Source organism: Ochotona curzoniae, unplaced genomic scaffold (genome assembly GCF_017591425.1).
Source record: "Ochotona curzoniae isolate NIBS_2020 unplaced genomic scaffold, NIBS_Ocur_1.0 contig_4502, whole genome shotgun sequence".
NCBI lineage: Eukaryota > Metazoa > Chordata > Mammalia > Lagomorpha > Ochotonidae > Ochotona > Ochotona curzoniae.
Window position 1 is genome coordinate 360,611 of NW_024466308.1, and position 23,266 is coordinate 383,876.

The 23,266-nt window shown below is 60.3% G+C and overlaps 1 protein-coding gene across 4 annotated transcripts in view; it reads right to left on the reverse strand.

The window, feature by feature from the left end:
• Window positions 1-17,514, reverse strand: part of DNMT1 (DNA methyltransferase 1) — a 29,082-nt gene extending 11,568 nt beyond the window's left edge. The window contains exons 1-15 of one of the 4 annotated variants that reach the window (XM_040986265.1): window positions 17,391-17,514; window positions 10,385-10,421; window positions 9,332-9,439; window positions 8,938-9,154; window positions 7,768-7,770; window positions 7,558-7,636; window positions 6,872-6,953; window positions 6,252-6,283; window positions 5,526-5,625; window positions 3,168-3,202; window positions 2,094-2,181; window positions 1,524-1,558; window positions 1,260-1,305; window positions 1,082-1,162; window positions 894-1,003 (exon numbers count right to left, since the gene is read on the reverse strand). In XM_040986265.1, the coding sequence (XP_040842199.1) occupies window positions 894-1,003; window positions 1,082-1,162; window positions 1,260-1,305; window positions 1,524-1,558; window positions 2,094-2,181; window positions 3,168-3,202; window positions 5,526-5,625; window positions 6,252-6,283; window positions 6,872-6,953; window positions 7,558-7,636; window positions 7,768-7,770; window positions 8,938-9,154; window positions 9,332-9,439; window positions 10,385-10,421; window positions 17,391-17,470 (1,133 nt within the window). In that variant the 5' untranslated portion in view covers window positions 17,471-17,514. Of the gene's footprint in view, window positions 1-893; window positions 1,004-1,081; window positions 1,163-1,259; window positions 1,306-1,523; window positions 1,559-2,093; window positions 2,182-3,167; window positions 3,203-5,525; window positions 5,626-6,251; window positions 6,284-6,871; window positions 6,954-7,557; window positions 7,637-7,767; window positions 7,771-8,937; window positions 9,155-9,331; window positions 9,440-10,384; window positions 10,422-17,390 lie in introns of those variants that run through there. The other 3 variants (XM_040986264.1, XM_040986263.1, XM_040986266.1) reach the window with 3 other exon arrangements.
• Window positions 17,515-23,266: the final 5,752 nt, after the last annotated feature.

Genomic DNA, 23,266 nt, shown 5'->3' on the forward strand with positions numbered 1-23,266 from the left:
GGCCAGGCTCGGGGAGGGATGGCTGTGGCCATGTCGGTGTGGACTCGAACCTTAGGAATGCTTGTGGGACAGACACAACCATCAGCCCCCGGGGCAGGTGTGGGCTTCAGGCACAACACACGTGGGGGTCCTGTCCTAGACCCACGACTGGTCAACGCGCCTGCTCGAGCTGTGTTCCCAGGCTGGCCATACAGCTTCCACATTCACCCTGAGCCCGCTGTCGCTGCCACCAGAGGGAAGGCGGTGCCCCTGGCCAGGACCACCCTTCACCACCCGCAGCACCTCCGTGTCCCACTACCACCCTTCCCCCACCCCAAACCCGGCCCTGTGCGAGGAGCAGGACCCTCCGAAAGGCACCAAGCTGGGAACCCCAGCTGGGAACCTGCCTACTGTCACTGCGAGGCTTCCTCAGCAAAATTAAGATGTTATGGGGTGAGGGGGGTTCTCGTTTCTCTAGGACCTATTTTACGTATCAGGCAGGGCAAAATGACAAAAAGCAAAATGACATGTTTTAAGTTCCCCACGGGCTGTGCGGATAAAGTTCCTAGGGACCCAGACTTGATGTCTAGACTAGGTTCCCAGGCCCAGGAAAACTCATGCATATAAAACATTTCAGATCCAGTTCACAAAAAGAATTGCGAACACTTCCCACACCAAGCACATCGGGAGGGAGAGCCACCTGCGTGACCAGACAGGGATGCTGGCCTGTTCCGTCGCCGGCTGCGTGGCATCTGAGCGCTTCTGGCCGGCGGCCACACGGCTCCGTGCCAACTACCAAGACAAGGCCACACGCAGGCACACCCCAAGGGTCCCCTGGCCCTCTACCTGCGAGAGCCGCCGAGCTGGCAGAGTCCCCATGTCCACCAAGACTCGCACGCAGGCGCGGCCCGTACCTGAAGCAGGTCAGCTTGTGCTGGGGCAGGGCCTCGTAACTCTCAAAGCCAGACTCGTTGGCGTCGAAGAGGGACAGCCTATCATTCGTCAGCATTGCTGCCTCCTCCAGCTGCGGGACGGGGGACCGTGAGGCCGGGGTCCGGAGGCTGGGCCGGGCAGGGTGGGCAGGGGACGGCCGGGCACTCACCGCGTCCGGGGCATGATGCTCGTACTTGAGGTCAGGGTCATCCAGGTACTGCCCACACTGCACACACTTGGGAGGTTGGACCTGGGGGCAGGCGTGGACCCACACACGTGCTCAGGGAGGCGCCCTGGGCTGCCCTCCCCACCCCAGCTGTTTCATCTTTCCAAGGCCCGCCTGCTACCTTGGAGCTCACCACGACTTTGGTGCGGGCCACTTTTTTCTCCGTTCTAGAAACAAAACACGAGAGCTTGTTTTTTGAATTACCAGACGTGCCGAGATCCATCCCGCCCAACCGATGCCAGAACTGCCCAGCAGGCCAAGGGGCAGCCGCATCCTCACTGCCCGGAGGACGCCACCCGACAAAGAGCTGGCACTTCTGGATCCTGTGCCTCCCTTGCCATCTGGAAGAAGTCCCCTGAAAGGCTCTTCATGGTCTAGAACTTACGGTTCTTTGGGCGTGGTTTTGTATCTCTTTTCCTCCTGAGTGGAAAGAGAAGGCAATGTGTAAGTATTCTGTATGTGAACAGAGCTTGTGGGGTCCGGACTGGGGGACACACGACTGACCCCTGGCAATGAGACCTGGCTCACCCAGAACCTAACAGCTTAGATCAAGACTAGACTTCCTTAGAATGAGTCCCAAGAGGTCAGTCATCTAAGACAAGAAACCTGGGGGGCAGTGGGGGGGGCATGACAGAAACTGGCCTAAGAACCTTCTGGGATGCCAGCCAGCTCAAGTCCTGGTGGCTCTGCTTCCGAGCCGGGCACCCCGGAGCAGGCAAGGCCCTGAGTCCTGCAGGGGAAACTTGGACCAAGTGCCTAGCTCCCAGTTCCTGCCAGTGCCCAGGATCGAACCAACAGCCCAGAGGTCTCTGTCCTTTGCCCCAGGGCAGGTCCACGCCAGGATGCTTGCAGCAGGACAAGCCGACAAGGCCTCCACACTGCAGGACGTGGTGGCTGGAAAGCGCCCAGATTGCTTTGGGTCCAGGGCTGGAGGAAAATGCAGCCTCCACCTCACCTTCTCATTTGTGCCCTCCTCCCCTCCGTCATCTGTTCCCGGACCGGCCTCTTGATCCGGCTCCTCCTCCAATCTTGCTCCAGGCTTCCTGCCATGAGAAATGGCCCAGGTACAAGGCGGGTCGGCCCGTGGAAGCCAACACCCCTCTCCTGCTGGGTCTCCCGTCCCAGGGGATCCCAGGCATTCGGGACCTCCTGCTCTCCAGGGCCACAGCTGCTGGGACTTAAGGCCACACGGAGGACTCTGGAGGGCTCCCCAGCTCGCCCGAAGCCAGCAGTGGGGAGCACAGCGCCTGGGCTGTTACAGTGACATGGACTCCCACACGCTCCATGTCACCCACTGAAAATCTGATGGTGACAGTGGCACCGACACCTCCCCCTCGAGTGTCCACTTCCCCAGCACGTGCAGCAGGTCCCCGACCTGGTGACGGACCAGGCACCTGCTCCCTGGCCGAGGCCCGACTGTGCACTGCCCTCCCTGCAGTCTGGGTGGTCAGTCCAGCTGTCCCCACCTAGCTTGGCTGTACCTAACAGTGACCAAGCCCCAGAACGCTGCCCGCTTTACGCTTTCGAGTTCCGGGGCTGTCTGCTCCCCAGCCTTTTTACAGCGAGTGGTCACGGACACAGCCTAAGCGTGACCCCTAAAAATCACAGGGCCCTTAAACCCTGGAGGGAGCAGGAGGGGGTGTCAGGTGCCCAAGGACCCCATCTGGTTCTGGCCCTGGCCCTGGGACCCCCTGTGTCACTGTGGGAACCTGAAGGCCCAGCCAGCAGCAAACCCCTTGCTGGGGACACCCCTTGACCTTGGGACCGCCCAGCCCCTGCCCCTGCGAGCAGTGGACACCCAACACTGAGGGCGGGGTCTGACATTTGGTCCCAGGAACAGAAGTGGCAGCAAAGCTTTTGTTTGGCGTCTTCCCCAGTACCCGAGGAAGTGCTCTCAGGCTGCCCCAAGGGGGAGCACGGGGGCGAGGAAGCAAAGCCTGCATCCCCCGTGCGCTGGGTGTGGCCCGCCACCTTCCCAGGACGTGACAGCGCCAGGTTGGCCAGCACGGGGCACGCCACGTATACTCACAGCATGGTATCGCTCCTAGGCCGTCGCCTTTCTCTCTAAGGGAGGGAAACAAGACAAGTTAGGGGCTTTTTGAACTTGACCTCGATTGCTGACATGTGCTGTGGGAATAAGGTTCCTAAACTTGTGTCCCAGAACTGGGTGCCTGTTGCTGCACGGCCCAGGTGCCTGGGGCCCTCCCCTCCCCAGGGTAGACCAGATGCAGTTTCCGGCTCAGCCCTGAAGCATTGTGGCCACATGAGGGAGTGAGCTGGTGGCAGCAAGATCGACACCTACCCTGCTTCTCACTCTTTCAAGTCTTAAAAAGATCTTATGGGCCCAGCACAGTAGCCTAGTGGCTAAAATCCTCGCCTTGCATGTGCCGGGATCCCAGGTGGACGCCAGTTCATATCCCAGCAACTCCACTTCCCATCCAGCTCCCTGCCTGTGGCCTGGGAAAGCAGTGGAGGACGGCCCAAAGCCTTGGGACTGTGCACCCGTGTGGGAGACCTGGAAGAGGCTCGAGGCTCCTGGCTCCTGGCTGTGGACTGGTTCAGCTCCAGCTATTGTGGCCATTTGGGGAGTGAGAAGATCTTCCTCTCTGTATTCCTTTGTGTATCTAACTTTCCAATAAGAATAAATCTTTAAAAAGACCATCTTCCTTCACAACAGTATTTTCTGAACTTAAAGATTTACATGCAAAAGGACTGTGTCCCCCTGTTGACAGTCACACCAGGAGGAGACCCAGCTCGGAGGGCATGCAGAGCGGTGCCACCTCCCACGACCACGCGACACGTGGAGACAGGGCCCAGCAAGTGAGGTGCCTGTGACAGCTGCATCAACATCACAGCCCTGGGGTACCGGCTGCCCCACGCGCAAGCCAGCCCTGCTAATGCGCCTGGGAAAGCAGACAGGCCAGGGACTCGGGGCCCCGGCCCTCCACATCGGGGTAGGAGAGCAAGCCCTGGGTTCCTGGCTTTGGCGAGCTCACCGCAGCCATTTGGGGAGTGAACCAGAAGATACCACATTCTCCCCTTCTCTGCCTTTCAAATCAATCTTCGGTAAAAAAACTGGGCACACATCTTGCCAGATCACCCTTGTTAAGTTTATGCTCAGCGATTTGCACGGAGAGCAGAGAAGCTGTCATGTTAGAAACAGCACACACCTTCCTACTGCGAGGGATGAGATGAGATGGAGGGCGAGAGCTTCCCACCTGGGGACGGACAGGAGGTGCACGCTGCCCACGACGGCTCTGCAGCCGGGACTAACAGCTCCCGGCATCCACAGGTGGGGCCGGAGCTCCTGCACATCTGCTCGCCCCCCCAGCAGAGCACAGCAGATCTGTGCCCCACAATCACGCTCCCTGCCATGGAGCCAGTGGCACCGAGTCGGAGCTGCCTCCACACCAAGCCAGAGATGGTCAAGAGCCAGGGAGGCTGGCCAGCAGCTCCAGGGACAAGCCGGGGGCACGGCACGACGGGCTGGGGTCCCAGCTCCACCCCCAAGCCTGGCCTCTGGCCAACCCTGGCAGAGCGGTAACTTGAGACCCGGAGGGGACGCCTGGCTTCTGGCTCTGGCCTGGCCCAGAACCTGGCTGTGGCAGCCATCTTGAGCCAGTAGGTGAGATCGACGTCTCTGCATTTGAGACCAGGAAAACCAATTTAAAAACCACCACTTCCCGGAGAGCTAGGCCTGCCCTGAGGTACTTAACAATCAGCTCACTTGCCTTCCTGACAATTCTCCATGGGGCAAGTTGGAAAAAAAAAAAAAAGACATTTTAGGGTGATGGCTTAACTTTACAATCCTCCACCTCCACACGCCAAAATCTCATGTGGGCAGCGGTGTGAGTCCCAGCTGCTCCACTTCCCACCCAGCTCCCTGCCTGTGGCCTGGGAAGGCAGCTTAGGACGGCCCAGGTCCTTAGGAACCTGCACGGGAGACCCAGAAGCTCCTGGCTTCAGATCGGCTCAGCTCCGGCCTTGCGGCCACTTCGGAAGCAAACCAGTGAATGGAGTACCCGTTTCTTCCCTCTCAATCTGCCTTTCCCATAAAACAAAAGCTTCAACAGTCCAGCACTGTAGTGCAGCTTAAGCTGCAGCCAGAGACACTGGAGCCCCACATCTGAGCCCCGCTGCCGCCATGGCTGCCAGGTTCCCACTCAGCTCAGGCAGGCAGAGGGCCCAGTCCCAGCTCTACTCTCCCACCTGGCGTCCCTGTGGCCATCTGGCGAGTGACCATGTGGCCAGAAGGGCGTTCTCGTCTAACTGGCTTGCAGATCCTTCAGAAATGACCCGTGTTTTGTTCTTAGCTAAGGTCAAGGTTGTCTGCATAGCCAGCCAACTCCGTCTCCCCACCCCTCCCGAGATGTGAGGAGATTTTTACCCTTTTGCTCGTCTTGTCTTCCATGTCGGCTGCAGTGGCGGCGTGGTGGGCTCCTGGACTTGCCTTTCCGCATTCTTCTGCAGGGGGAAGCTCTGGGGCTCTGGAAAGGAGACGCCCTGGGGTGACTGACGTAGGTTCCCGGACCGCCTGTCGTGTTCCTGTTACCCTGATACAGCCTGCGTCTCAGGGCGGGGGAGGGGCCTCCCTGCACACCCCGTACTGGGTACCACCTTGCAACCACTACCGGTGACCACCGCCACTTTGTGTGGGGAGCGATGGCAGGTGTCTGCTACGGTGGTGAAGATCCCACTCGGGACACCCTCAGCTACCACGCGTTGGGAGTGCGTGGGTTCAAGCCCTGGGTCTGCTTCCAATCCAGCTTCCTGCTAACGGACAGTGTGTGACAGCCCATTACTCGGGGGTCCCCTCATTCCTACATGAGATCCACATTGAATTGCAGGCCCCTGGCTTTGGCCTGGCCCAGCCACACACTGCAAGCAGGCTTTTTGGGGGGGTGAACCAGCAGATAAAGTGTCCCCCTCCACCTCTTCAGCAGGAACAAGTCTTAAAAACGCTCAGTCTGGTCCCAAACTCGGCATCCTCCCAGGCAGGTGCACGGCTTCCTCGGGCAGTGAGCCAGAGTTCTCAGCTAAGCTTTCTAGAGTCCCTTCTACACTCAAGCTCGCACAAGGCAGAGGGACGGGACACCTCGGGGACCATGCCTACCGCTCTTTGGACCGCAGTCTCCGTCGCTTGTCCTGGACAGGGCAGACAGAGGGAAGAGAAAATGCCAGGCTGTTGGCCACACTGAGCACTCCTCATGCAGCTACAGACAAGCTTGGGGCCGGGGTGGGGTGCCTGGGGTTCAGAGCCAGCCCTGGGAAATGCCTCAACGCCCCTCCCTGAGCCCCCGCAAGGCCCAGGAGAGAGGCCCTGCTGCACGGGGACGCCCTGGTAACACAGCAGCCCAGAGCCAGGTTCACCATCGCAGGGCTGCACGGTGCCATGGGACCCGTATCAGCGAGTGATGCTGACAACCCGAACGTGTGTGGGCTCTCCTCGGGGGGCACCCTACCCAGAACCCAGCGTTCCCTAGGTCACGGGACTTCCCCTCTGGGGCTGGGACATTCAAGTTGACGACTAACGGAAAGGGGACGACGTGTGAGACGGACCTGCTGTCACGGCTAAGGTGCAGGCGACAACCTGCGCGTGCACAACTGATGAAGCCACACAGCGTCAGGCACGGGCACACACACCCACCCCACTGCCTGCCTCCAGACTCGGCCCTGGACGGGGCGCACGGGGCCGGGTTGCCCAGCGACTCCCGCTGCTCCAGGCCAGCCTACCTGATCCGTGTCCTCTTCGCCAGTGGACTCTTCCAGCCTCACCTTCTCCGACTCCTGCGTGGACTTGCGTTTGGCAGGGCTGCTGTCACACACGAGGAGACCTGAGCTCGCACAGACCCCAGCGCTCCAAAGGTGGGCAGGGCAGGGGGTGGGGGCTCGTCTGATTCTGCACTCCTTCCAAGTTCAGATCGAGGGCCTGGTGGCCAACTCACCCCCGGGACAGACGCCCCCCCCGACTGGGGTTCAGTAGGCATGAGACTGGCCATGGCCAGAAGCGTCCAACACGCTCCCCGGTGTCGGGGGGGGGGGGGGCCATGCGCCTTGCACGGGGACACCCGCTGAAACGTCCACCTCGCAACCCAGAAACTGGGGCCTCCCCAGGGCCCCTGGTCCCACCTGCGGCTTTATGGGGAATGGGGACAAAGGGGACTGGCCCTGCACGAGGGCGACCAGGACGGCTCAACTGGCTAATCCTCCACCTACGGCACCAGCAACCCACATGGGCATCTATTCTCTGCATCCAAGCAAGACAGCACCAAGGAAGCTGAGCTCTTTGGGGAAGGACAGGCCGAGGGGGGTCTTCAGAAATGCTATCCAGGGATGGCCCGCGATCATGGCCAGGTCAAGACGCCCAGCCGAGCCACCATCCCGGGTCACACAGCCCTGCGGCCCACCCCTCCGCTGACCTCCTGGCGAAGTGCGAGGTGATGCTGGTCTGCCTCGTGCTTCTTCGTGCAGTAGCCCTGGGACTGGGCAAGGTTTCCACTGTGTCGGGGGGGGGGATGAAGAAAAAGCCACCATGAAGTGACAGGCCCCGAGCTGGGGCACTGCGGGAAGCCTGGGGGGCCGAGGACAGAGCCCCCATTCGGCTTTGGTTCCAGTCAACCTCAGGCCACCGGCTCCTGATAAGGAAACAGGACTTCCCTTCCCTCTGGAAGGTGTGCTGCCAAGCGTCAGAGCTGAGCCCTGCACTCTAAGAAACTTTCAGAAGATTCTCCCTGCTCCAGCATCAAAACTTTAACAGGCATGTTTAACTTTAGGAGTAGCAAGTAGGGCCCAGTGCAGTAGCCTGGTGACTAAAGTCCTTGCCTTGCGTACACTGGGATCCAATATGCGTGCTGGTTCTAATCCTGGCTGCTCTACTTCCCACCCAGCTCCCTGCCTGTGGCCTGGGAAAGCAGTGGAGGACGGCCCAGAGCCTTGGGACCCTGCGCCATGTGGGAGACTTGGAGGAAGCTCCTGGCTTGGCTTCAGGTCGGCTCAGCTCTGGCCATCGTGGCCACTGGGGAGTGAATTAGTGGCTGAAAGATCTTCCGTCTCTCCTCCGTAGAGCTTACTTTGCAATGAAAGTAGATGAAAGTATTTCCGGCCGTCTTTGGTGGTAGTTGGGGGCAGAGAACAGTCTAAGTTTTGTCTTCGACCAAGCATGTGAAGACAGCACATGTCCTCAACTTACAATGGGGCCCGAGAGGAGACGGCTCGCCTGGCCACACCTGCCCCAGCTGGAGCAGTGCAAGGCATGGGACACGGAGCCCAATCCACGAGCAAGTGTCGACTGTCGCCTAGAATTAGAGCGCTGAGGGGTCAGCCTCACAGTGTGGGCTTGCGGAGATCCCGGCTAACACGCCTGGGAAGACAGGAGAGCTGAGCGCTGGGGGCCCTGGCATCATGGGGGAGACCAGGATGGAGCTCCTGGCTCCGGCCTGACCCAGTCCTGCCTGTCGCAGCCACTGGAGGCACAGGCCCGTTTACCCTGGTGATGGCACAGCTGACGGGGCACCGCTGCCCCTGCTCAGCGCCGAGACCACCACATTGCCTTTCACCGGCACCAAGACAAGATCTAAAGGCCAAATATGGCTCTGCTGGGAGCTTATCACTGTCACATCACCCTAACAAGACGACACAACCCCAGACGCCCCCTGATGGCGACAGTCAAGCCAGGAGCGTCACCTCCGAGGGAAAGCAGGGCTCCCCACCCCAGGCTGAGGGTGCAACAGTCAGGGGCAGGCTCCGATGGCCACGTCCCTCCCAGCCACCCCCTCCCACGGTCAGGAATGCGTCCTTACACTTGGCCTCATCGTCGGCCTTGCTTCTCCTGAGCGTGCGCGTTTTGGAGCTGGGTTTGCCGGGGCTGCCGGGCTCTGCCATCCCTGCCCGCCGCTCCAGGCCGCTGGCCTGGCTGTTCCCGTTGGCTATGCAGCCTTTGGCGTCTCGGCTGAAGGCCCCGTTCTCCAAGTACAAATCTTTATTTAAAAGGGATTGGACTTTAGCCAGGTAGCCCTCCTACAGCGGGAAAGGACAATTGGGGTAGCAGTGAATGCAAACCAGTGGCAGTGAGCACAGAGGGACGCAACGCGGGGTCCTGGGGTCCCACCCCACATCCCCGCAGGCACACGGCGGGTGGGAGAGGGAGGGAGGCAGAGGTGTTTCGGGAAGGCGGGGTGCCGAGCGCCAACTCACCTCCGAGAGCTCCTCCTTCCGCAACTTCGTCTCGAGGTCACACAGCTGACTCTGGATCTCCGTCTGCAGAAATTCATGCAGGAGACTCAGCTTCTCCTTCACGCACTCCTGGCAGGGAGGGGTGCCCAGGGTCAGCAGGTGCCCCCACGAGCACGCTGCTGCCTCATGGGACCAAGACACACCGGCTCTCAACCCCACCTCTCTACCTCTGCCCCTCCCCGCAGGCCGCCCGGCCACATCTCCGATGGTTGCAGCAGCCAGGGCTCAGCCAGCAGCGTGGTGGCCCCACTCCCAACCCACCCCAGAAGTCGATCAGTGAAAAGTCTACTTCTGTCCAGGGCTCAGCCCTCCCCTCTGGAGCAGGAGCTGGCAGTGCACGGTGGGTCAAGCAGCTGCCTGAGGTAGTCACATCCTAGGCAAGCCAGTTTGAATCTGGGCTGATCCACTTCTGACCCAGCTTCCTGCTAAGGCACCTGGGAGAGCAGCAGAGGACTGCCCAAGGCCCTGGACCCTGCCACTTGTGTGGGACACTCGGCTGCTGCTCCTGGCTTCGACCTGGCCCAGCCCTGGCTGCTGGGGCCACTTGTATATGTATAAATATTCCTAAGATACTAAGCAGATCCAGATCTGACACATCCGGTCCCGGGCATTTAGGAAAAGGGAGATTCGATCTGTACTGGTATGCATCGGAACAGAGCCGTGTCTGAAAGACCACAGCAGTGCCACGGTGTCGCAAGCCACAGAGGGCGCCGGTTCAAGTCTCAGCTGCTCTGATTCCAACCCAGCTCTGCCTGTGGCCTGGGAGAACAGTGCTGAGCCGGCTCAGGGCCTCGGGACCCTGCTGCCCACATGCGAGACCCAGAGGAAGCTCCAGGTTCTGGACCACCCGGGAGGAGCCAGCACAATCTGCCTTAGCTACAACAAACGTTTGAAAAGTGCTACCGGAACAGCGAGGTTTGGGACCCAGACCAGCTGCAGCACCAGACACTAAATAACGTCATCCCCAAACCCTGGTAGTCGGCTCGGTAATAAAATGTCAGGCTGTAGACCTACTTTTTCTGGCAAGCTGTCTCCTTCCAAATCTTTGAGCCTGGAACAAGAAAAAAAAGAGGGGAGGGGGCGGGGAGAGAAATAAGACTTGTTAGGCAACTCTATCTAGAAGAATCTTCACTGTTTTAAAGAACTTAGAAAACGGCGGCCTTTTCCCTTCTAACATCTAGAATGTTCCACCATGGCGTTCACATGCAGAGAAGTTACCTGTGGGGCTGGCTACCACCTTTAACGCCAGCATCCCACGGGAGCAGGTGTGTCCCAGCTGCCCCGTTTCCCATCTAGCTCCTGCCTATGGGCCTTGGGGAGCAGTGGAAGATGGGCCAGGGGGCTGTGGGGATCCCTGGCTCCTGGCTCTGTCCCAACCCAGTGTCGGCTCTTGTGGCCATCTGGGGAGCGAACCTGTGGACTGAAGCATTTTTCTCCCCTTCAAGTCAAATGAATCTGTCGTGGGAACCCGGCGAGCTTTGGGGGTGGCGCGGGGGGAGTCATGTTTCTGATGGCCTGATGCAACAGGCCTTCCTTACAAGGCGTTTGAGAGACCCCGGGACTGACTGGAGCAGGTCACAGCTGGGGTCCTGGTGCAGGCATGTCGGGGACTTCTGGCCGACCTTCTCTACGCGAGACCGAAGAGCTTCCATCCAAGGGCATGCCACCGTGCAGACCAGGGCCAGCTCCTGCGGCCCAGTGGGCGAGGCCTCCACCTGCGACGTGGCCCGGCCTAGCCCTGGCTGCTGCAGCCACTCGGGGGGCAAACATCTTACTCCGTCTTTCAAATCAACCAACCGGCCTTGTGAGACAAGGACTGCACAGACCAGGGCCACACTGCAGGACAGAGCCAGGTCCCCCGCGGGACACAGGGACCACAAAAGGCCATATGCCCCTTCCCCCATGACCTCAGCCCTCACCTTCCAGGCTGGCACGCATGGGCCTGCAGCAACGCTGTACCAGATGGCCTGCCTCCCCGAGGGCAGGAAGGGCAGTTAACTGAACGGGCTAGGGACAAGAGGCAAGGGGGAAAGGCTGCTCCCAGCCCAGCACACCGGCTGCAGACGGACGCAGGAAGGGTGCCCCAAGCAGAAGCCCAGCTCCCCTGCACCTGCTGACCAGTGCCCGCAGAGCACTCCCCACTGGCCTTCGGAGGAGCGACACCCTGTCCGTCACGTCCAGGGGTGCCATGGGCGCTGTGGCGTGGGGTCAACATGTCCACCCACAGCGCTGGCATCTTACTGGGGCACTACTTCCAGTTCCAGCTGCTCCACCTGACCCAGCTCCCTGCTCAGGCTGCTGGGAAAGCAGAGGACGGCCCAGGTGCTCGAGACACTGCCACCCACAGGGGAGACTGGGAGAGGCTCCCGGCTCCTGGTTTCAGATTGGCTCAGCTTGGGGAGTGAACCGACGGATGGAGGATCTGTCTCTCCGTCTCTAATTCTGCCTTTCTAGTAAATCCACAATCAGAAGGCTCCCAGGACTACGCAGAGCACCTTCCTGGCAGAACGGCCAGGGCAGCACCCGAGGGCTGGCACAGCTACACAAGGGGACTGTCATGATGGCAGCCGTGGCGCCCGACTCCCCAGGCAGGACACGGCTGCACAGTCCCGACCAATGTTAGCCCAGACCTGGAGGACAAGGCTTAATGGACGTCCAGGAGTGTGCCATACACCCAGCCCGGCCAAGCCTGAAACAAAAGGAACCTTCTGGAAGACCCTGACGGCCTGCCCAGGGAAATTGGGTTTAACCTGCCTGGCCCCAGAACAGGAAGGAGGGAGGGGAGCTGGGCAGGCCTGGGGCAGCTGGCAGGGAGAGCCGGGAGGGACGCTGCGTGCAGCCCACGCCCGGCCAGAAGGACCACAGCAGCTCCTACCTGCCACTAGGCCCGCCACGGCCCCTCGCCGGGACCCCGAGCGGAGGGCAGCTGTGCAGGACCCAGCAGAGGCCCATGAGTAACATCCCGGCCGCCTGCCAGGCCCCGGCCGTGACTCACCAAGCCTCCTTGTTCCCCTGGGGCATTAGTCATGTACTTACAGGACGGCCCCTGCGCAGACACACGGAGCGCAGAGATGTGGGGAGCGCCCTCCTGCGCCCCTGCCTCACTCCAGCCAGCATGCGCCCTCCTGCACCCCTGCCTCACCCCAGCCAGCATGCGCCCTCCTGCGCCCCTGCCTCACCCCAGCCAGCATGCGCCCTCCTGTGCATCTATAGCCAGGAGCCGCCGGGCAAACTCGGGCCAGGGCTGAGGGCTCACAGCAGAGGGGCAGGGGCGGCTGAAAGGAGGGAGCCAGCCTGACGCAGCCCCCAGCTGTTACGGGGCGGGTGTGAGGGCTTAACCCGCTAGTCCGCCCGCTCTGTGTCCCCGCTGCTCCACTTCCCGTCCAGCTCCCCTGCTTGTGGCCTGGGAAAGCAGCAGAGGACGGCCCAAAGGACGGTGTGGGAGACCTGGAGGAGGCTCCTGCCACAGGATCAGCTCTGCTCCTGCGATTGTGGCCATCTGGGGGTGGGAGTGAACCAGCAGATGGAAGATCATTTTGTCTGTCTAAATCTTGCTTTCCAGTAAAAGGAATGTCTTGACATCGAAGTATAAGCGGGGAGCCTGTCTTCCCATCTTGTCCCGGAGCTGCTGGCAAGGCAGGTAAGCTGCCCCCAGAGACCACCCCCCCAGCTGTGTCTCCTTTAAAAGACAGTTACAAGGACAGTGGGAGAGACTGGCTCACTCCCCAGATGGCCATCATGACACCAGGAGCCTGGAGTTGCACATGGGCCTCCCCCATGGGTGGTGGCAGCCCAGACCCTTGAGTCCTCTGCTGCCTGCAGAACGTTGGGCCCCCCGAGGCAGCGCTGACCTCCACTGAGGCCAGAGGCCCAGGCCCTGGAAGAGCAGGAAGCCACGGGAAGGGAGCGGGTCCTGGGAGGCCCGAGCCAGGGTCCTGACCCACGGAACGGTAAGACACATGCCTGCCGTGCACCCAAGTGCACCCATCCACGGGCTCCACACCGACCCATCTGTTCAGTATTTCCCTACTGAGGTCTGAGGAACAACAAGCAACCGCTACAAGGGACAGAGGCCGCCCACCGTCGGAGAGGCTGGCATCCACCTCCCATTGCTGGTTCACTGCCAACGGCCACTACAGTCAGCTCTACATCAGGGAGCTGACCCAGGTCTCGCACCAGTGCTACAGCCATCTCCCACTGCCCCTGAGCAGGGAGCTGGGTGCAAGTGGAGTGGCCAGGACTCCAGCTGCTGCTGACTGGGATGCTGGCGTCGTGAGCAGCTGATTAACCCTCTGTGCCACAGCCCCGCCTCTTTTACACTTCCCTTTTGATTCCTTCTTACAGATTTATATTGGAAAGTCAGATAAATAAAGAGAAAGATTTCCCGTCCACTGACTCACTCCAAGCAGCCACAACAGCCAGAGCTGAGCTGACCCGAAGCCAGGAGCCAGGAGCCTCCTCCAGGTCTCCCACGCGGGTGCAGGTCCCAAGGCTCTGGGCCGTCCTCCACTACTTTCCCAGGCCACAGGCAGGGAGCTGGATGGAAGTGGAGCCACCAGGACACGAACCAGTGCCTATCTGGGTTCCCAGCGTGTGCAAGGCAAGGACTTTAGTCTCTAGGCATGCTAGGCCCCGATTCCTTTAAGGAACATTTTGAAGCATTCTGGCACGGTACCCCGTACTAATGGCTGCCTGGGCGTCAGATCTGCACACTGTTTGGTCGCCCTGAACAAGTGACCAAGGCTGGACAGCTCAATACCCTGCAGCCACCTTCCTCCCCAGTGCACGGACCGACAGGAAGCCTGGACAGGGAGACGCCAAGGGGTTACAGACCTTAGCCGTGGACCAGGTAGGGCAGCAACTGACCGGCCGAGTCCCCACAGCAGGGGAGCAGGACAGGGGTCCATCCTACACTCCCTGTTGGGAGCCCGCTGCAGCAGCTCTGACTTAATCTAATCACTCCTTTGGCCAACAGATAAGAGCTGTAATTAGAGGCTAATCAGTCATACCTGGGAGGAAGAAAAATAAACCTAACAACCAGGGACTCTACAGACACAGCCACGACCTCGCAGGAGCGGAGACAGCCCCCGTCGTGCAGCCAGCCACCCCCTTAGAAGCCAGAACACCGGCAGGCTGCGTGGCCTGCTTGGAGAAGCAGCGGGGCTGGCCGCCCTGGCACCTTCCAGCGCTGTGGGAGCAGCCCGGGACGGGGTGTGCATGCCCACCGGCACACTGCGTGGCCTGCTTGGAGAAGCAGTGGGGCTGGCTGGCCTGGCACCTTCCAGCACTGTGGGAGCAGCCCGGGACGGGGTGTGCATGCCCACTGGCACACTGCGTGGCCTGCTTGCAGGCACGCACAAGGCTGGGAAAATGGGGTGCACCAGCTGGGGCACATGGTCGGACGCCACTTATGGTTGAAGGCAATGACACTGCCCTCTTTATGAAAAGCGGACAGCAGAGGGGACAAGCGGGGAGGGGGCGGTCCCGGTCGGCAGCTTCAACACGAAATGTTGGGAAGGAAACTGGTTCGCTTAGAAAGACATGATATACAGGAGACTGGAGGTATATTTTACACACCGGTCCAGGATGCCGTGTGGGGTGCTGGTTCCTCACTGGGCTAGGTGGTACATCCAACCTTATCACAGCTGGGAGGCGGGGCACACGGCAGCCCAAACACTTGAATCAATCTCACACACAGGCCCAAAGGGGACAGGAAACGCACACCCAACAAGGAGACGGGAAGCGGCTTGCTTGGCCCAGCAAGGAAGATGTGGCTTGGCACTCCGGGTTCTCTATCAGCGTCCCCTGCGTTCTGACCCCAGCAAGTCCACGGTTCCGACCACCCACGCGGAGCATCGGAACCGAGGGCTCGGGCCCTGGCTTCAGCTCCGGTCAGTCCCAGGTGCTGCTGGCATGCGGGCAGCGACCCCGCTGACCGGAAGCTCTCACCTCTCCAAGTAGTATAGGCAGTTTTAAAAACACTACCTCGAGGATCCTAAGGCCAACTCTAGATTCTAACACTCGCCTGAAGTTACCCCAATTCCGCTGTGGATTGCAGGCGCTTGGCCAAGGCCCGGTCCACTAACAGGCCTCCCTGTGACCCCAGGCACGGGGTAACACCCACCCACAACACCAGCATCCCACAGGGGCATGGGTTCGTGTCCTGGCTGCTCCATTTCCAATCCAGTTCCCTAAGGGCCTGGGAGAGCAGCGGAGGATGGCCCGGGTTGGGGCCGCTGCTGCCCACGTGGGTGACCCGGAAGAAGCTCCCGGCTTTGTCCTTGGCGGGTCATCTGAGAAGTGACCCAGGGAATGCCAAAGCAGCATCGTCCCTCCAGGACTCTGCCTTTCAAATGAGTCTTAAACCCAGGGTGCTCCTTAAAAGGGCAACAAAGGGTTTTCCATAATTAGTGACCCATTAGCAAAATGGGAGTGAGGCCAAAGTGGCTGTGGGCCACCTTACATGGGGCCTTGGAAAACCACGCTTATTCTCGCCATCGGACGTGGGAGAGGCTTGTGCAAGGTCGCCGTGATCCAGGTCCTCTTACTAACCCCTTCTACATTGCTACTCGGGCCTGGGGCAGCAGTTTCAGGACGCAGCGAGGCCTGAGGCTCGGTGGCCCAAGGCCACTGCGGGAGGGAGCAGGCAGGGGCTCCAGCCCTTGGGGTCCCACCACCCCATAGAAAGAAGACCTGGTCAGTTCAGGGTTCCCAGCTGGCCCAGCCCTAAGCTGTCTGTTTGGGGCGTGAACCAGGGAATGGAAAGATCTTTCCCTTTCACACACAAGGGGAGCACGAGGCAGGGAGGGGGCGGGGAGCGGGATGGGTCTTGGTACCAACCGCCCTGGCTGTGGTTTAACGGTGCACGGGACGCCGTCATTACACAGGGGTGCTCACTGGGCACCCAGGCTGCTCTGCTAGGTATCGGGAGGCCCCCATCACCACCATGAGAAGGCCACGGAAGATGGCCCTGGGCCCTGCCAGCTGATCAGCCTGCGGGAGCTGGAATTCCAGGCTGCCGGTGGTCTTGTGCAATGGGGAGAGTCCACCAGCAGAAGACCTCTCCCTGGGTCCATCTCCGTGCAACTCTCAAGTAACTTCCACACATCTAAAGAAAAAAGGCTCGGGTGGCCTCCTGCCATCTCGGGTCAGATTTCTATAAAGTCTGGCATGACCGCCCCCCACCCCGCCCAGGGAAGCGTCCAGGCCTGCCTGGCATACCTCACAGGGCACAGGCTTTCTGGAAAAGATGGATGTTCTTTGGGGGCGGCACGGGCCACCACCCCCTCTGTACACACAAGGGCGCACTGGGGCGCACATGGAGTTCCAGGACCAAGTCCATGCAGCAGCCGGCAGGCCGCCGGGGGCCAGGCCGTGGCCCCGGCCCCCTGGGAGGAACACGGTTCAGCCACAAGGACGAGGACCCCCCAGTTCCCACCTGGGGGTCCAGTGAGCGCCGGGAGCCCCCACGCCCCTGGATCCCCCCGTGGCGGGGGCCCATCATGGCGCGCCCACCCGCACCGCCTCCCCGTCTGCGGAGGCCACGATCCGGACGCCAGGCTCCGGGGGGCTGGGGATGAGCCCCCCGAGCCGCAGGTCCCGCGCTGGAAGCGGACGCGGGGAGGGGGTCTCAGCCAGGGCCTAGGGGCGTCCGGAGGCCGCCACACCGGGGCTGCCCACTTCCTGCGCGCCCAGGCTGGCGGCCCGCCACCGCGCCGGGACAAAGTCAACCTGCCGGGTGGGTTCCGCGTCGGGGGGCCGGCGGGGAAGGTGACGGGGCAGCTGCCGGAGGGCGCCCCCCTCAACCCATTTTGGCGCCAAACGGCGAGGGAGGCGCGCGCGCCCGGAAGTGCCCTCCTGCCCGCACCAACCGCCGGGCGCCACCGCGCGCACCCACGGCGCGCGCCCCACGCAGCCCGGCGCATGCGTGCGCGCTGTCAGGCGCCCCGAGGGGACGCGACCCCCACCGCCCCGCACCCCGAGTCCCGGCGCCCCGCACCCCCGGGCGCGCAGCACCTACCGCCGGCGGACATGGTCGGGCAGCGCGATGGCCGGGGCGGCCAGGGCGGGCACGCGGGCGGGGGCGGTGCGGGCCGGCATCGCGGACGGCAGCGGAGCGGGGAGCAGTGCGGGGCGCCCCGGCTTTTCGCGCGGAAACCGACGGGGAGGGGCGGCCAGCCAGCGGCCGGCGCGTACCACGCGGGCCGGGCGCAGGGGGACGGCGGGAGGCGGGGCGCGCATGCGCACGCGGCGCTGCCCACCCCCGGCCCGCCCCGAGTGGGCTCGCCCGGGCAGGCTCCGTCCGGGGCGGGAGCTGCAGGGGCGTTGGTTGGTTCGTTCATTCATTCCCTGCCATCCCCTGCAGGGTCGGAGGGAGGGACATGCGAAGCCGGAGTTCAAGTCCCCAGTTCCCACACGGCCTGCTTCTGGGAGCTGGCCATCGTGACCTTGGGCATCTGCATCCACAAACAAGAACCTAACGGAGGATGCCCGGGGTCCATAGCGAGTGCCCAGGACCACCCGGCATGTTCAGGGACACCAGGCTATTGCCATAGTCCGAGTGTTCAAGAGACCGTCGCCCTAACGATGCGGAAAGGCGCCATAGCCTCACACCAAACAATGAGCTGGGTTCCTTGTCGTTCACCCTGTGTAGATACATAAAAACTGCAAGTGAAATAAAGGGGTCAGGCTGCTGGCTCAGTGGGCTAAGCTGTGGCTTGCAAGGCTCAAATTCTGCGTCAGAGCATTGAGTACCATCCCAGCAGCTCCACTTCAAATCCAGCTCCCTGCTAATACACCTGGGAAAACGACCCCGGAGGCTTGGATCCCTCCACCACCTGGACGACCCAGATGGGAGTCCGCAGGCCTCAAGTTTCTGCCTGAATCCGCAGTTCAGCAAAGCAGTGCATGCAAGCTGGCGAGCTCTCCTCCCACTCTCCTCTGGACCTCAACCTTGCAAACAAATCATTTTGAAGATTATGTTGAGGACCTGGCAGAGTAGGCTAGTGGCTGAAGTCCTTGCCTTGCACGTGCTAGGATCCCACGTGGGTGTTGTTCTGATCCCAGCTGCCCCACTTCCCCTCCAGCTCCCTGCCCATGACCTGGGAAAGCAGTCGAGGACGGCCCACAGCCTTGGGACCCTGCACCCGCGGGGGAGACCCGGAAGAGGCTCCTGGCTTCTGATTGGCTCAGCTCTGGCCATTGCAGCCACTTGGGGGATGAATCAGAGGATGAAGATCTTCCTCCCCGTCTCTCCTCCTCTGACTTTGCAATCAAATATATATAAATACCTTTTGGTCTTTAACTCAATGTAAGACCCAGCGGGGAAGAATGAGGGGAAGCCTTGGGATATTGTGTGTGGAAGTGGTTTCAGGGACATGTCAGACACAGGGAATGCACCATGATAAATGGGACTCCGTTCGGCTGACATGGCTGGCAGGGGAAGCCGAAATGAGAGGAAACAAGCCAAATGGGAGAAACATCAACTCTGAGAAGGAGATATGGCATAGATGGAAATTAATACCACCAACAACAAAAGTAACTGCACAACTGAAGGATTTGAGTGGCTGGTTTCCCAAAGGACACACACACTCAGCAAGAGCACCTCCCCTTCGCAGCAGGAAAATCCGAATCCGAGCCCCAAGAAGGCCCAGCACGGTGCTCCAGCAATCTCCCACCTGCCAGCACCAGCATCCCACACGAGCCGATCGGGCTCCCTGCCTGTGGCCTGGGAAAGCAGTGGAGGACGGCCCACAGCCTGGGGACCCTGCACCCGCGTGGGAGACCCGGAGGAGGCTCCCGGCTCCTGAGCTCAGCTCTGGCCATTGTGGCCGCTTGGGGAGTGAAGCAGCAGGTGGGAGATCTTTGTCTCAAACTGCGTTTCCGACATTAACAGCAACGTGACACTGTTCATTTTACGCCTTGCTGATGCAAGCTTGGGAGTGCTGCTGTATTGCTCACAGTGCGAGCCAGTACACCCTGCAGGGAAGACCGAATGAGGGGGAGAGAGTTCCTCAAAACATTTAAAATAGAATTATCATATGATCCAGCAGCGGGCTTCTGGGAATGTGTTTAAGAGGGGTTGAAAACAGGATCTTGAGAGCGGCACACTCCTGTTACGGCATCGCTCAGAAATAGCCAAGGCCAGCAGCGCCAGCAGCCTGTGTTCCTCTCCAGGGCCAAGTGGCTAGTGGAGAGCCAGCTTGCCTCAGGACAGAAGGGGCTAAGCCACAGCCTCATCTCCTGCCTGGAACTCCGGCTGGGCCTCGCAGCAGCGGCAGGGCCCTCCCTTAGTCCTTGGGTGGCTTGTCTTGCCTCCCCACTCGCATTAGCAGCAAACAGAACCCGAGGCAGAATGGGTGGGCTGCTAACTGCGACGTTATCAACTTCGAAGCCTGCGGGCGGCCCAGCTGGAGCGCCAGGCTCCTGGGCAGTGGACAGGAGATAGATCTGTCTCTCCTCTCCCTCTGTCACCGATTTTTCTCTAAGATATATCTGAAAAGGAAAACAAAACAGAATGCCCAGTGCGATGGCCCAATGGCTAATCCTCTTCTTCAAAGCTCTGGATTTCCACCTAGGTTCCTAGTCATGTCCCGGCTGCTCCCCTTCCCATCCAGCTCCCTGCCTGCGGCCTGGGAAAGCAGCAGAGGATGGCCCACAGCCTTGGGCCTCAGAAGAAGCTCCTGGCTTCAGATCGGCTCAGCTCCGGCTGTTGTGGCTACTTGGGGAGTGAACCAGTGGATCAAAGAGTTTTCTGGCTCTCCTTTTTATAAATCTGCCTTTAAAAAAGGAAACTTAGAGTAGCCAAAGCTCTTAGAGAAAGCCACAAATATTTGATACCAAGAACCGGAGAGAATGAGGAAAGGGGTGTTTTCAGAGAATCTTAAGTTTCGGTTTTACAGATGAAAAGTTCCAGAAAAAATCTATTGCACAACCATGTGGATGGTTGAAAATTCCTTCTCTAACGTTTTGAAATACATAAATTTTTTTAGACACAGAAGGCTTAGGGCTAAAGTCCTTGCCTTGCAAGCTCTAGAATTCCATCTAGGTTCCTGTTCACATCTCAGCAATCCACTTCCCATCCAGCTCCCTGCTTGTGTCCTGGGAGGGCAGTTGATGTCCCAAAGCCTTGGGACCCTGCGCCCGCGTGGGAGACCCGGAAGAGGCTCCTGGCTCCTGGCTTCAGGTCGGCTCAGCTCTGGCCATTGCGGCCACTTAGGGAGTGAATCAAACAAAAGATCTTCTCTGCTCCTCTTTTTTTTAAAAGATTTTTATTTTAGGGCCCGGCGCAGTGGCGCAAGTGGTTAAGGTCCTCACCTTGCACGCCCGGGATCCCATATGGGCGCTGGTTCTAATCCCGGCAGCCCTGCTTCCCTTCCAGCTCCCTGCCTGTGGCCCGGGAAAGCAGTCAAGGACGGCCCAAAGCTTTGGGACCCTGCACCGCGTGGGAGACCCAGAAGAGGCTCCTGACTTCAGATCCGCATAGCATCGGCCGTTGCGCTCACTTGGGGAGTGAATCAGACGGAAGATCTTCCTCTCTGTACATCTGCCTTTCCAATAAAAAATACAAATAAATCTTTAAAAAAAAATTTTTTTTATTTTAACTGCCGCCCATAGGGGGTCCCGGCGCGTTCAAGGCGAAGACCCTAGCCGCCAGGCCACAGCGCCAGGCCCCTGCTTCTCTTTTCTATTTGTCTTTTCAGTAAGTATTTTCTTCAATTAAAAATTAGCTGAACATAATGATTTTAAAGGTAGGATGTCGAATAAAGTGCTGATCCACCCACTGGCTCACTCCCCAAAGGACCCTAGATGCAGACGTGGATGGCGCCACAACCAGAAGCTCCCAGGGTCTCCCCCGTGGGTGCAGGGGCCAAGCACTGGGGCCCTCCTCGGCTGCTTTCCCAGGGTCTCCTGTGGGTGCAGGGGCCCTCCTCGGCCGCTTTCCCAGGGTCTCCTATGGGTGCAGGGGCCCTCCTCGGCTGCTTCCCCAGGGTCTCCCCGTGGGTGCAGGGCTGAGCACTGGCCCTCCTCAGCTGCTTTCCCAGGTACATGAGCAGGATGCTGAAGCTCCATCCACTTGGGAAGTATTTTGTCTTACTCTTAAAGCAAGATGGTGTCTACAGTGATATTTTTTAACACAATAGAAAAATCCAGAAAGCCGCTCTGGCTGCTTCTGCCCTCGTTCCCACCATCTCTCACTAGCCATTCGACTTTCCCTCCAGAGGGACTGGCACTTACCTACACAATCTGCTCCGTGCAAGACTCACAGCCTCGCCCCTTATCCTGGTTCTTTACACAAACAGTATTTCAAAGGCCGAGTTAGAGGGGAAAGAGCTTCGTCTGCTGTCACTCCCCAAGTCGCCACGAGGGCCAAGCCTGGGGTAGGTGGGCGCAAGTGGTGTGTGTGGGCTGGTGGAGGGAGATGGGGCAGTGGGCGAGTGTGGGGTTGTGGGCAGAGGCGCAGGCAGGTTGCACAGCCACAGGTGCCTCCTCTGATGAGAGCACGGTCCAATCAGACAATGGGGGGTACCGAAGCTACCTCCACACCCCACACACGTCACATCCCTACCCTCACACACCCACTTATCCGAAAGGCTTGTCAGGGGTTAGCGTTGCGGTGCCGCAGGTGAGACCACAGCTTGGGGGTTGGGCCACCTGCAGCCCATGGCAAAGCAGTGGGGATCCCAGCCCTGCTCCACTTCCTGCTGACACACCCCCTCCTCCCAGGAGGCAGCAGGTGACTGGTCAAGCTGCTCCATTCCTGCTGCCCACCTGGGAGATCTGACCGGGCCTTCCTGGCTCAGCCGGCCCAGCCCCCAGCTCTTGCCAGCAGGTGGAAGAGCTCTGCCGTCCTAACCAACCCATCAGTCACTTCAACAAGTTGGTGAGAGGCCTCACCTGCAGCTCCTTGAGGGACACTGGAGTGTGCCCTGGAGGGGCACTCCCCACTGCCCAGCCCAGCCCTGCCCAGCCCTACCCAGGTGCCGGCAGCTCCAAGAACAAAGGCTACTGCGTGCACAGTGCAGCACAGCGGCAGCAGCGGGCAGTGGAGTAACCACCGCGTGACCTGAACACTCCACTGCCCCAGGAGGTCAGAAGTGTATCAAGGCCTGGGCACCAGGCCCTAGGAGCCCACTCCAGGGCTCCGTGGGGCAATGCTTGCCATTCTCACCTCACAGGACCCTCTGAGGTCCTGCAAGCCAGGCAGGCAGGCATGGGATCCCAGGATACTCCCGTTCGCTGGAGGGTTCCGGGAGGGGCCGTCTGCCCCACCCCTGGGCTCCTTGCCACCTCTGAAGGACTGGACTGGGTGGCAGGACTTCAGCCCTCATCCCAGAGTCAGGCCTTCCCAGGACTCCCCTGCGGGGCCGCCCTCCGGGCCTCTCCCCACCCCTCTTTGCAGCTGAGGCCTAGCCCCAAGCACCCACTAAGCTACCCCACTTCCTCTCCACCTCATTGAAGGCACCTGAGTAGTTTCCCAGGCCTTTCAAGGTCAACCCAACCCTCCCTGCTCAGCCCACAAGGCCCAACAATCGAGAGAACTGGTTCAAGTTCATCAGACCAGGTGTATGGAAGAGGCCTGGCTCCTGTGCACAGCTGCCCCAGCTCACCCGGGAATGCAAACAGAGCTCAGAGCGATGTCACACACATGCCAAGAGGGTCAGGTCCATCGCCAAGTCCTCCCCTGCATCCAGCCGTTGGGTCCTGGAATAATTGTCTTCCCATTTACTCATAACAGGCCAAAACTGAAGGTCATGCCATCAACAATAAGATCCAAAAACAAGGGCCCGGCGCCATGGTCTAGCAGCTAAAGTCCTCGCCTTGAACGCTCCAGGATCCCATACGGGCGCCGGTTCTAATCCTGACAGCTCCACTTCCCACCCAGCTCCCTGCCTG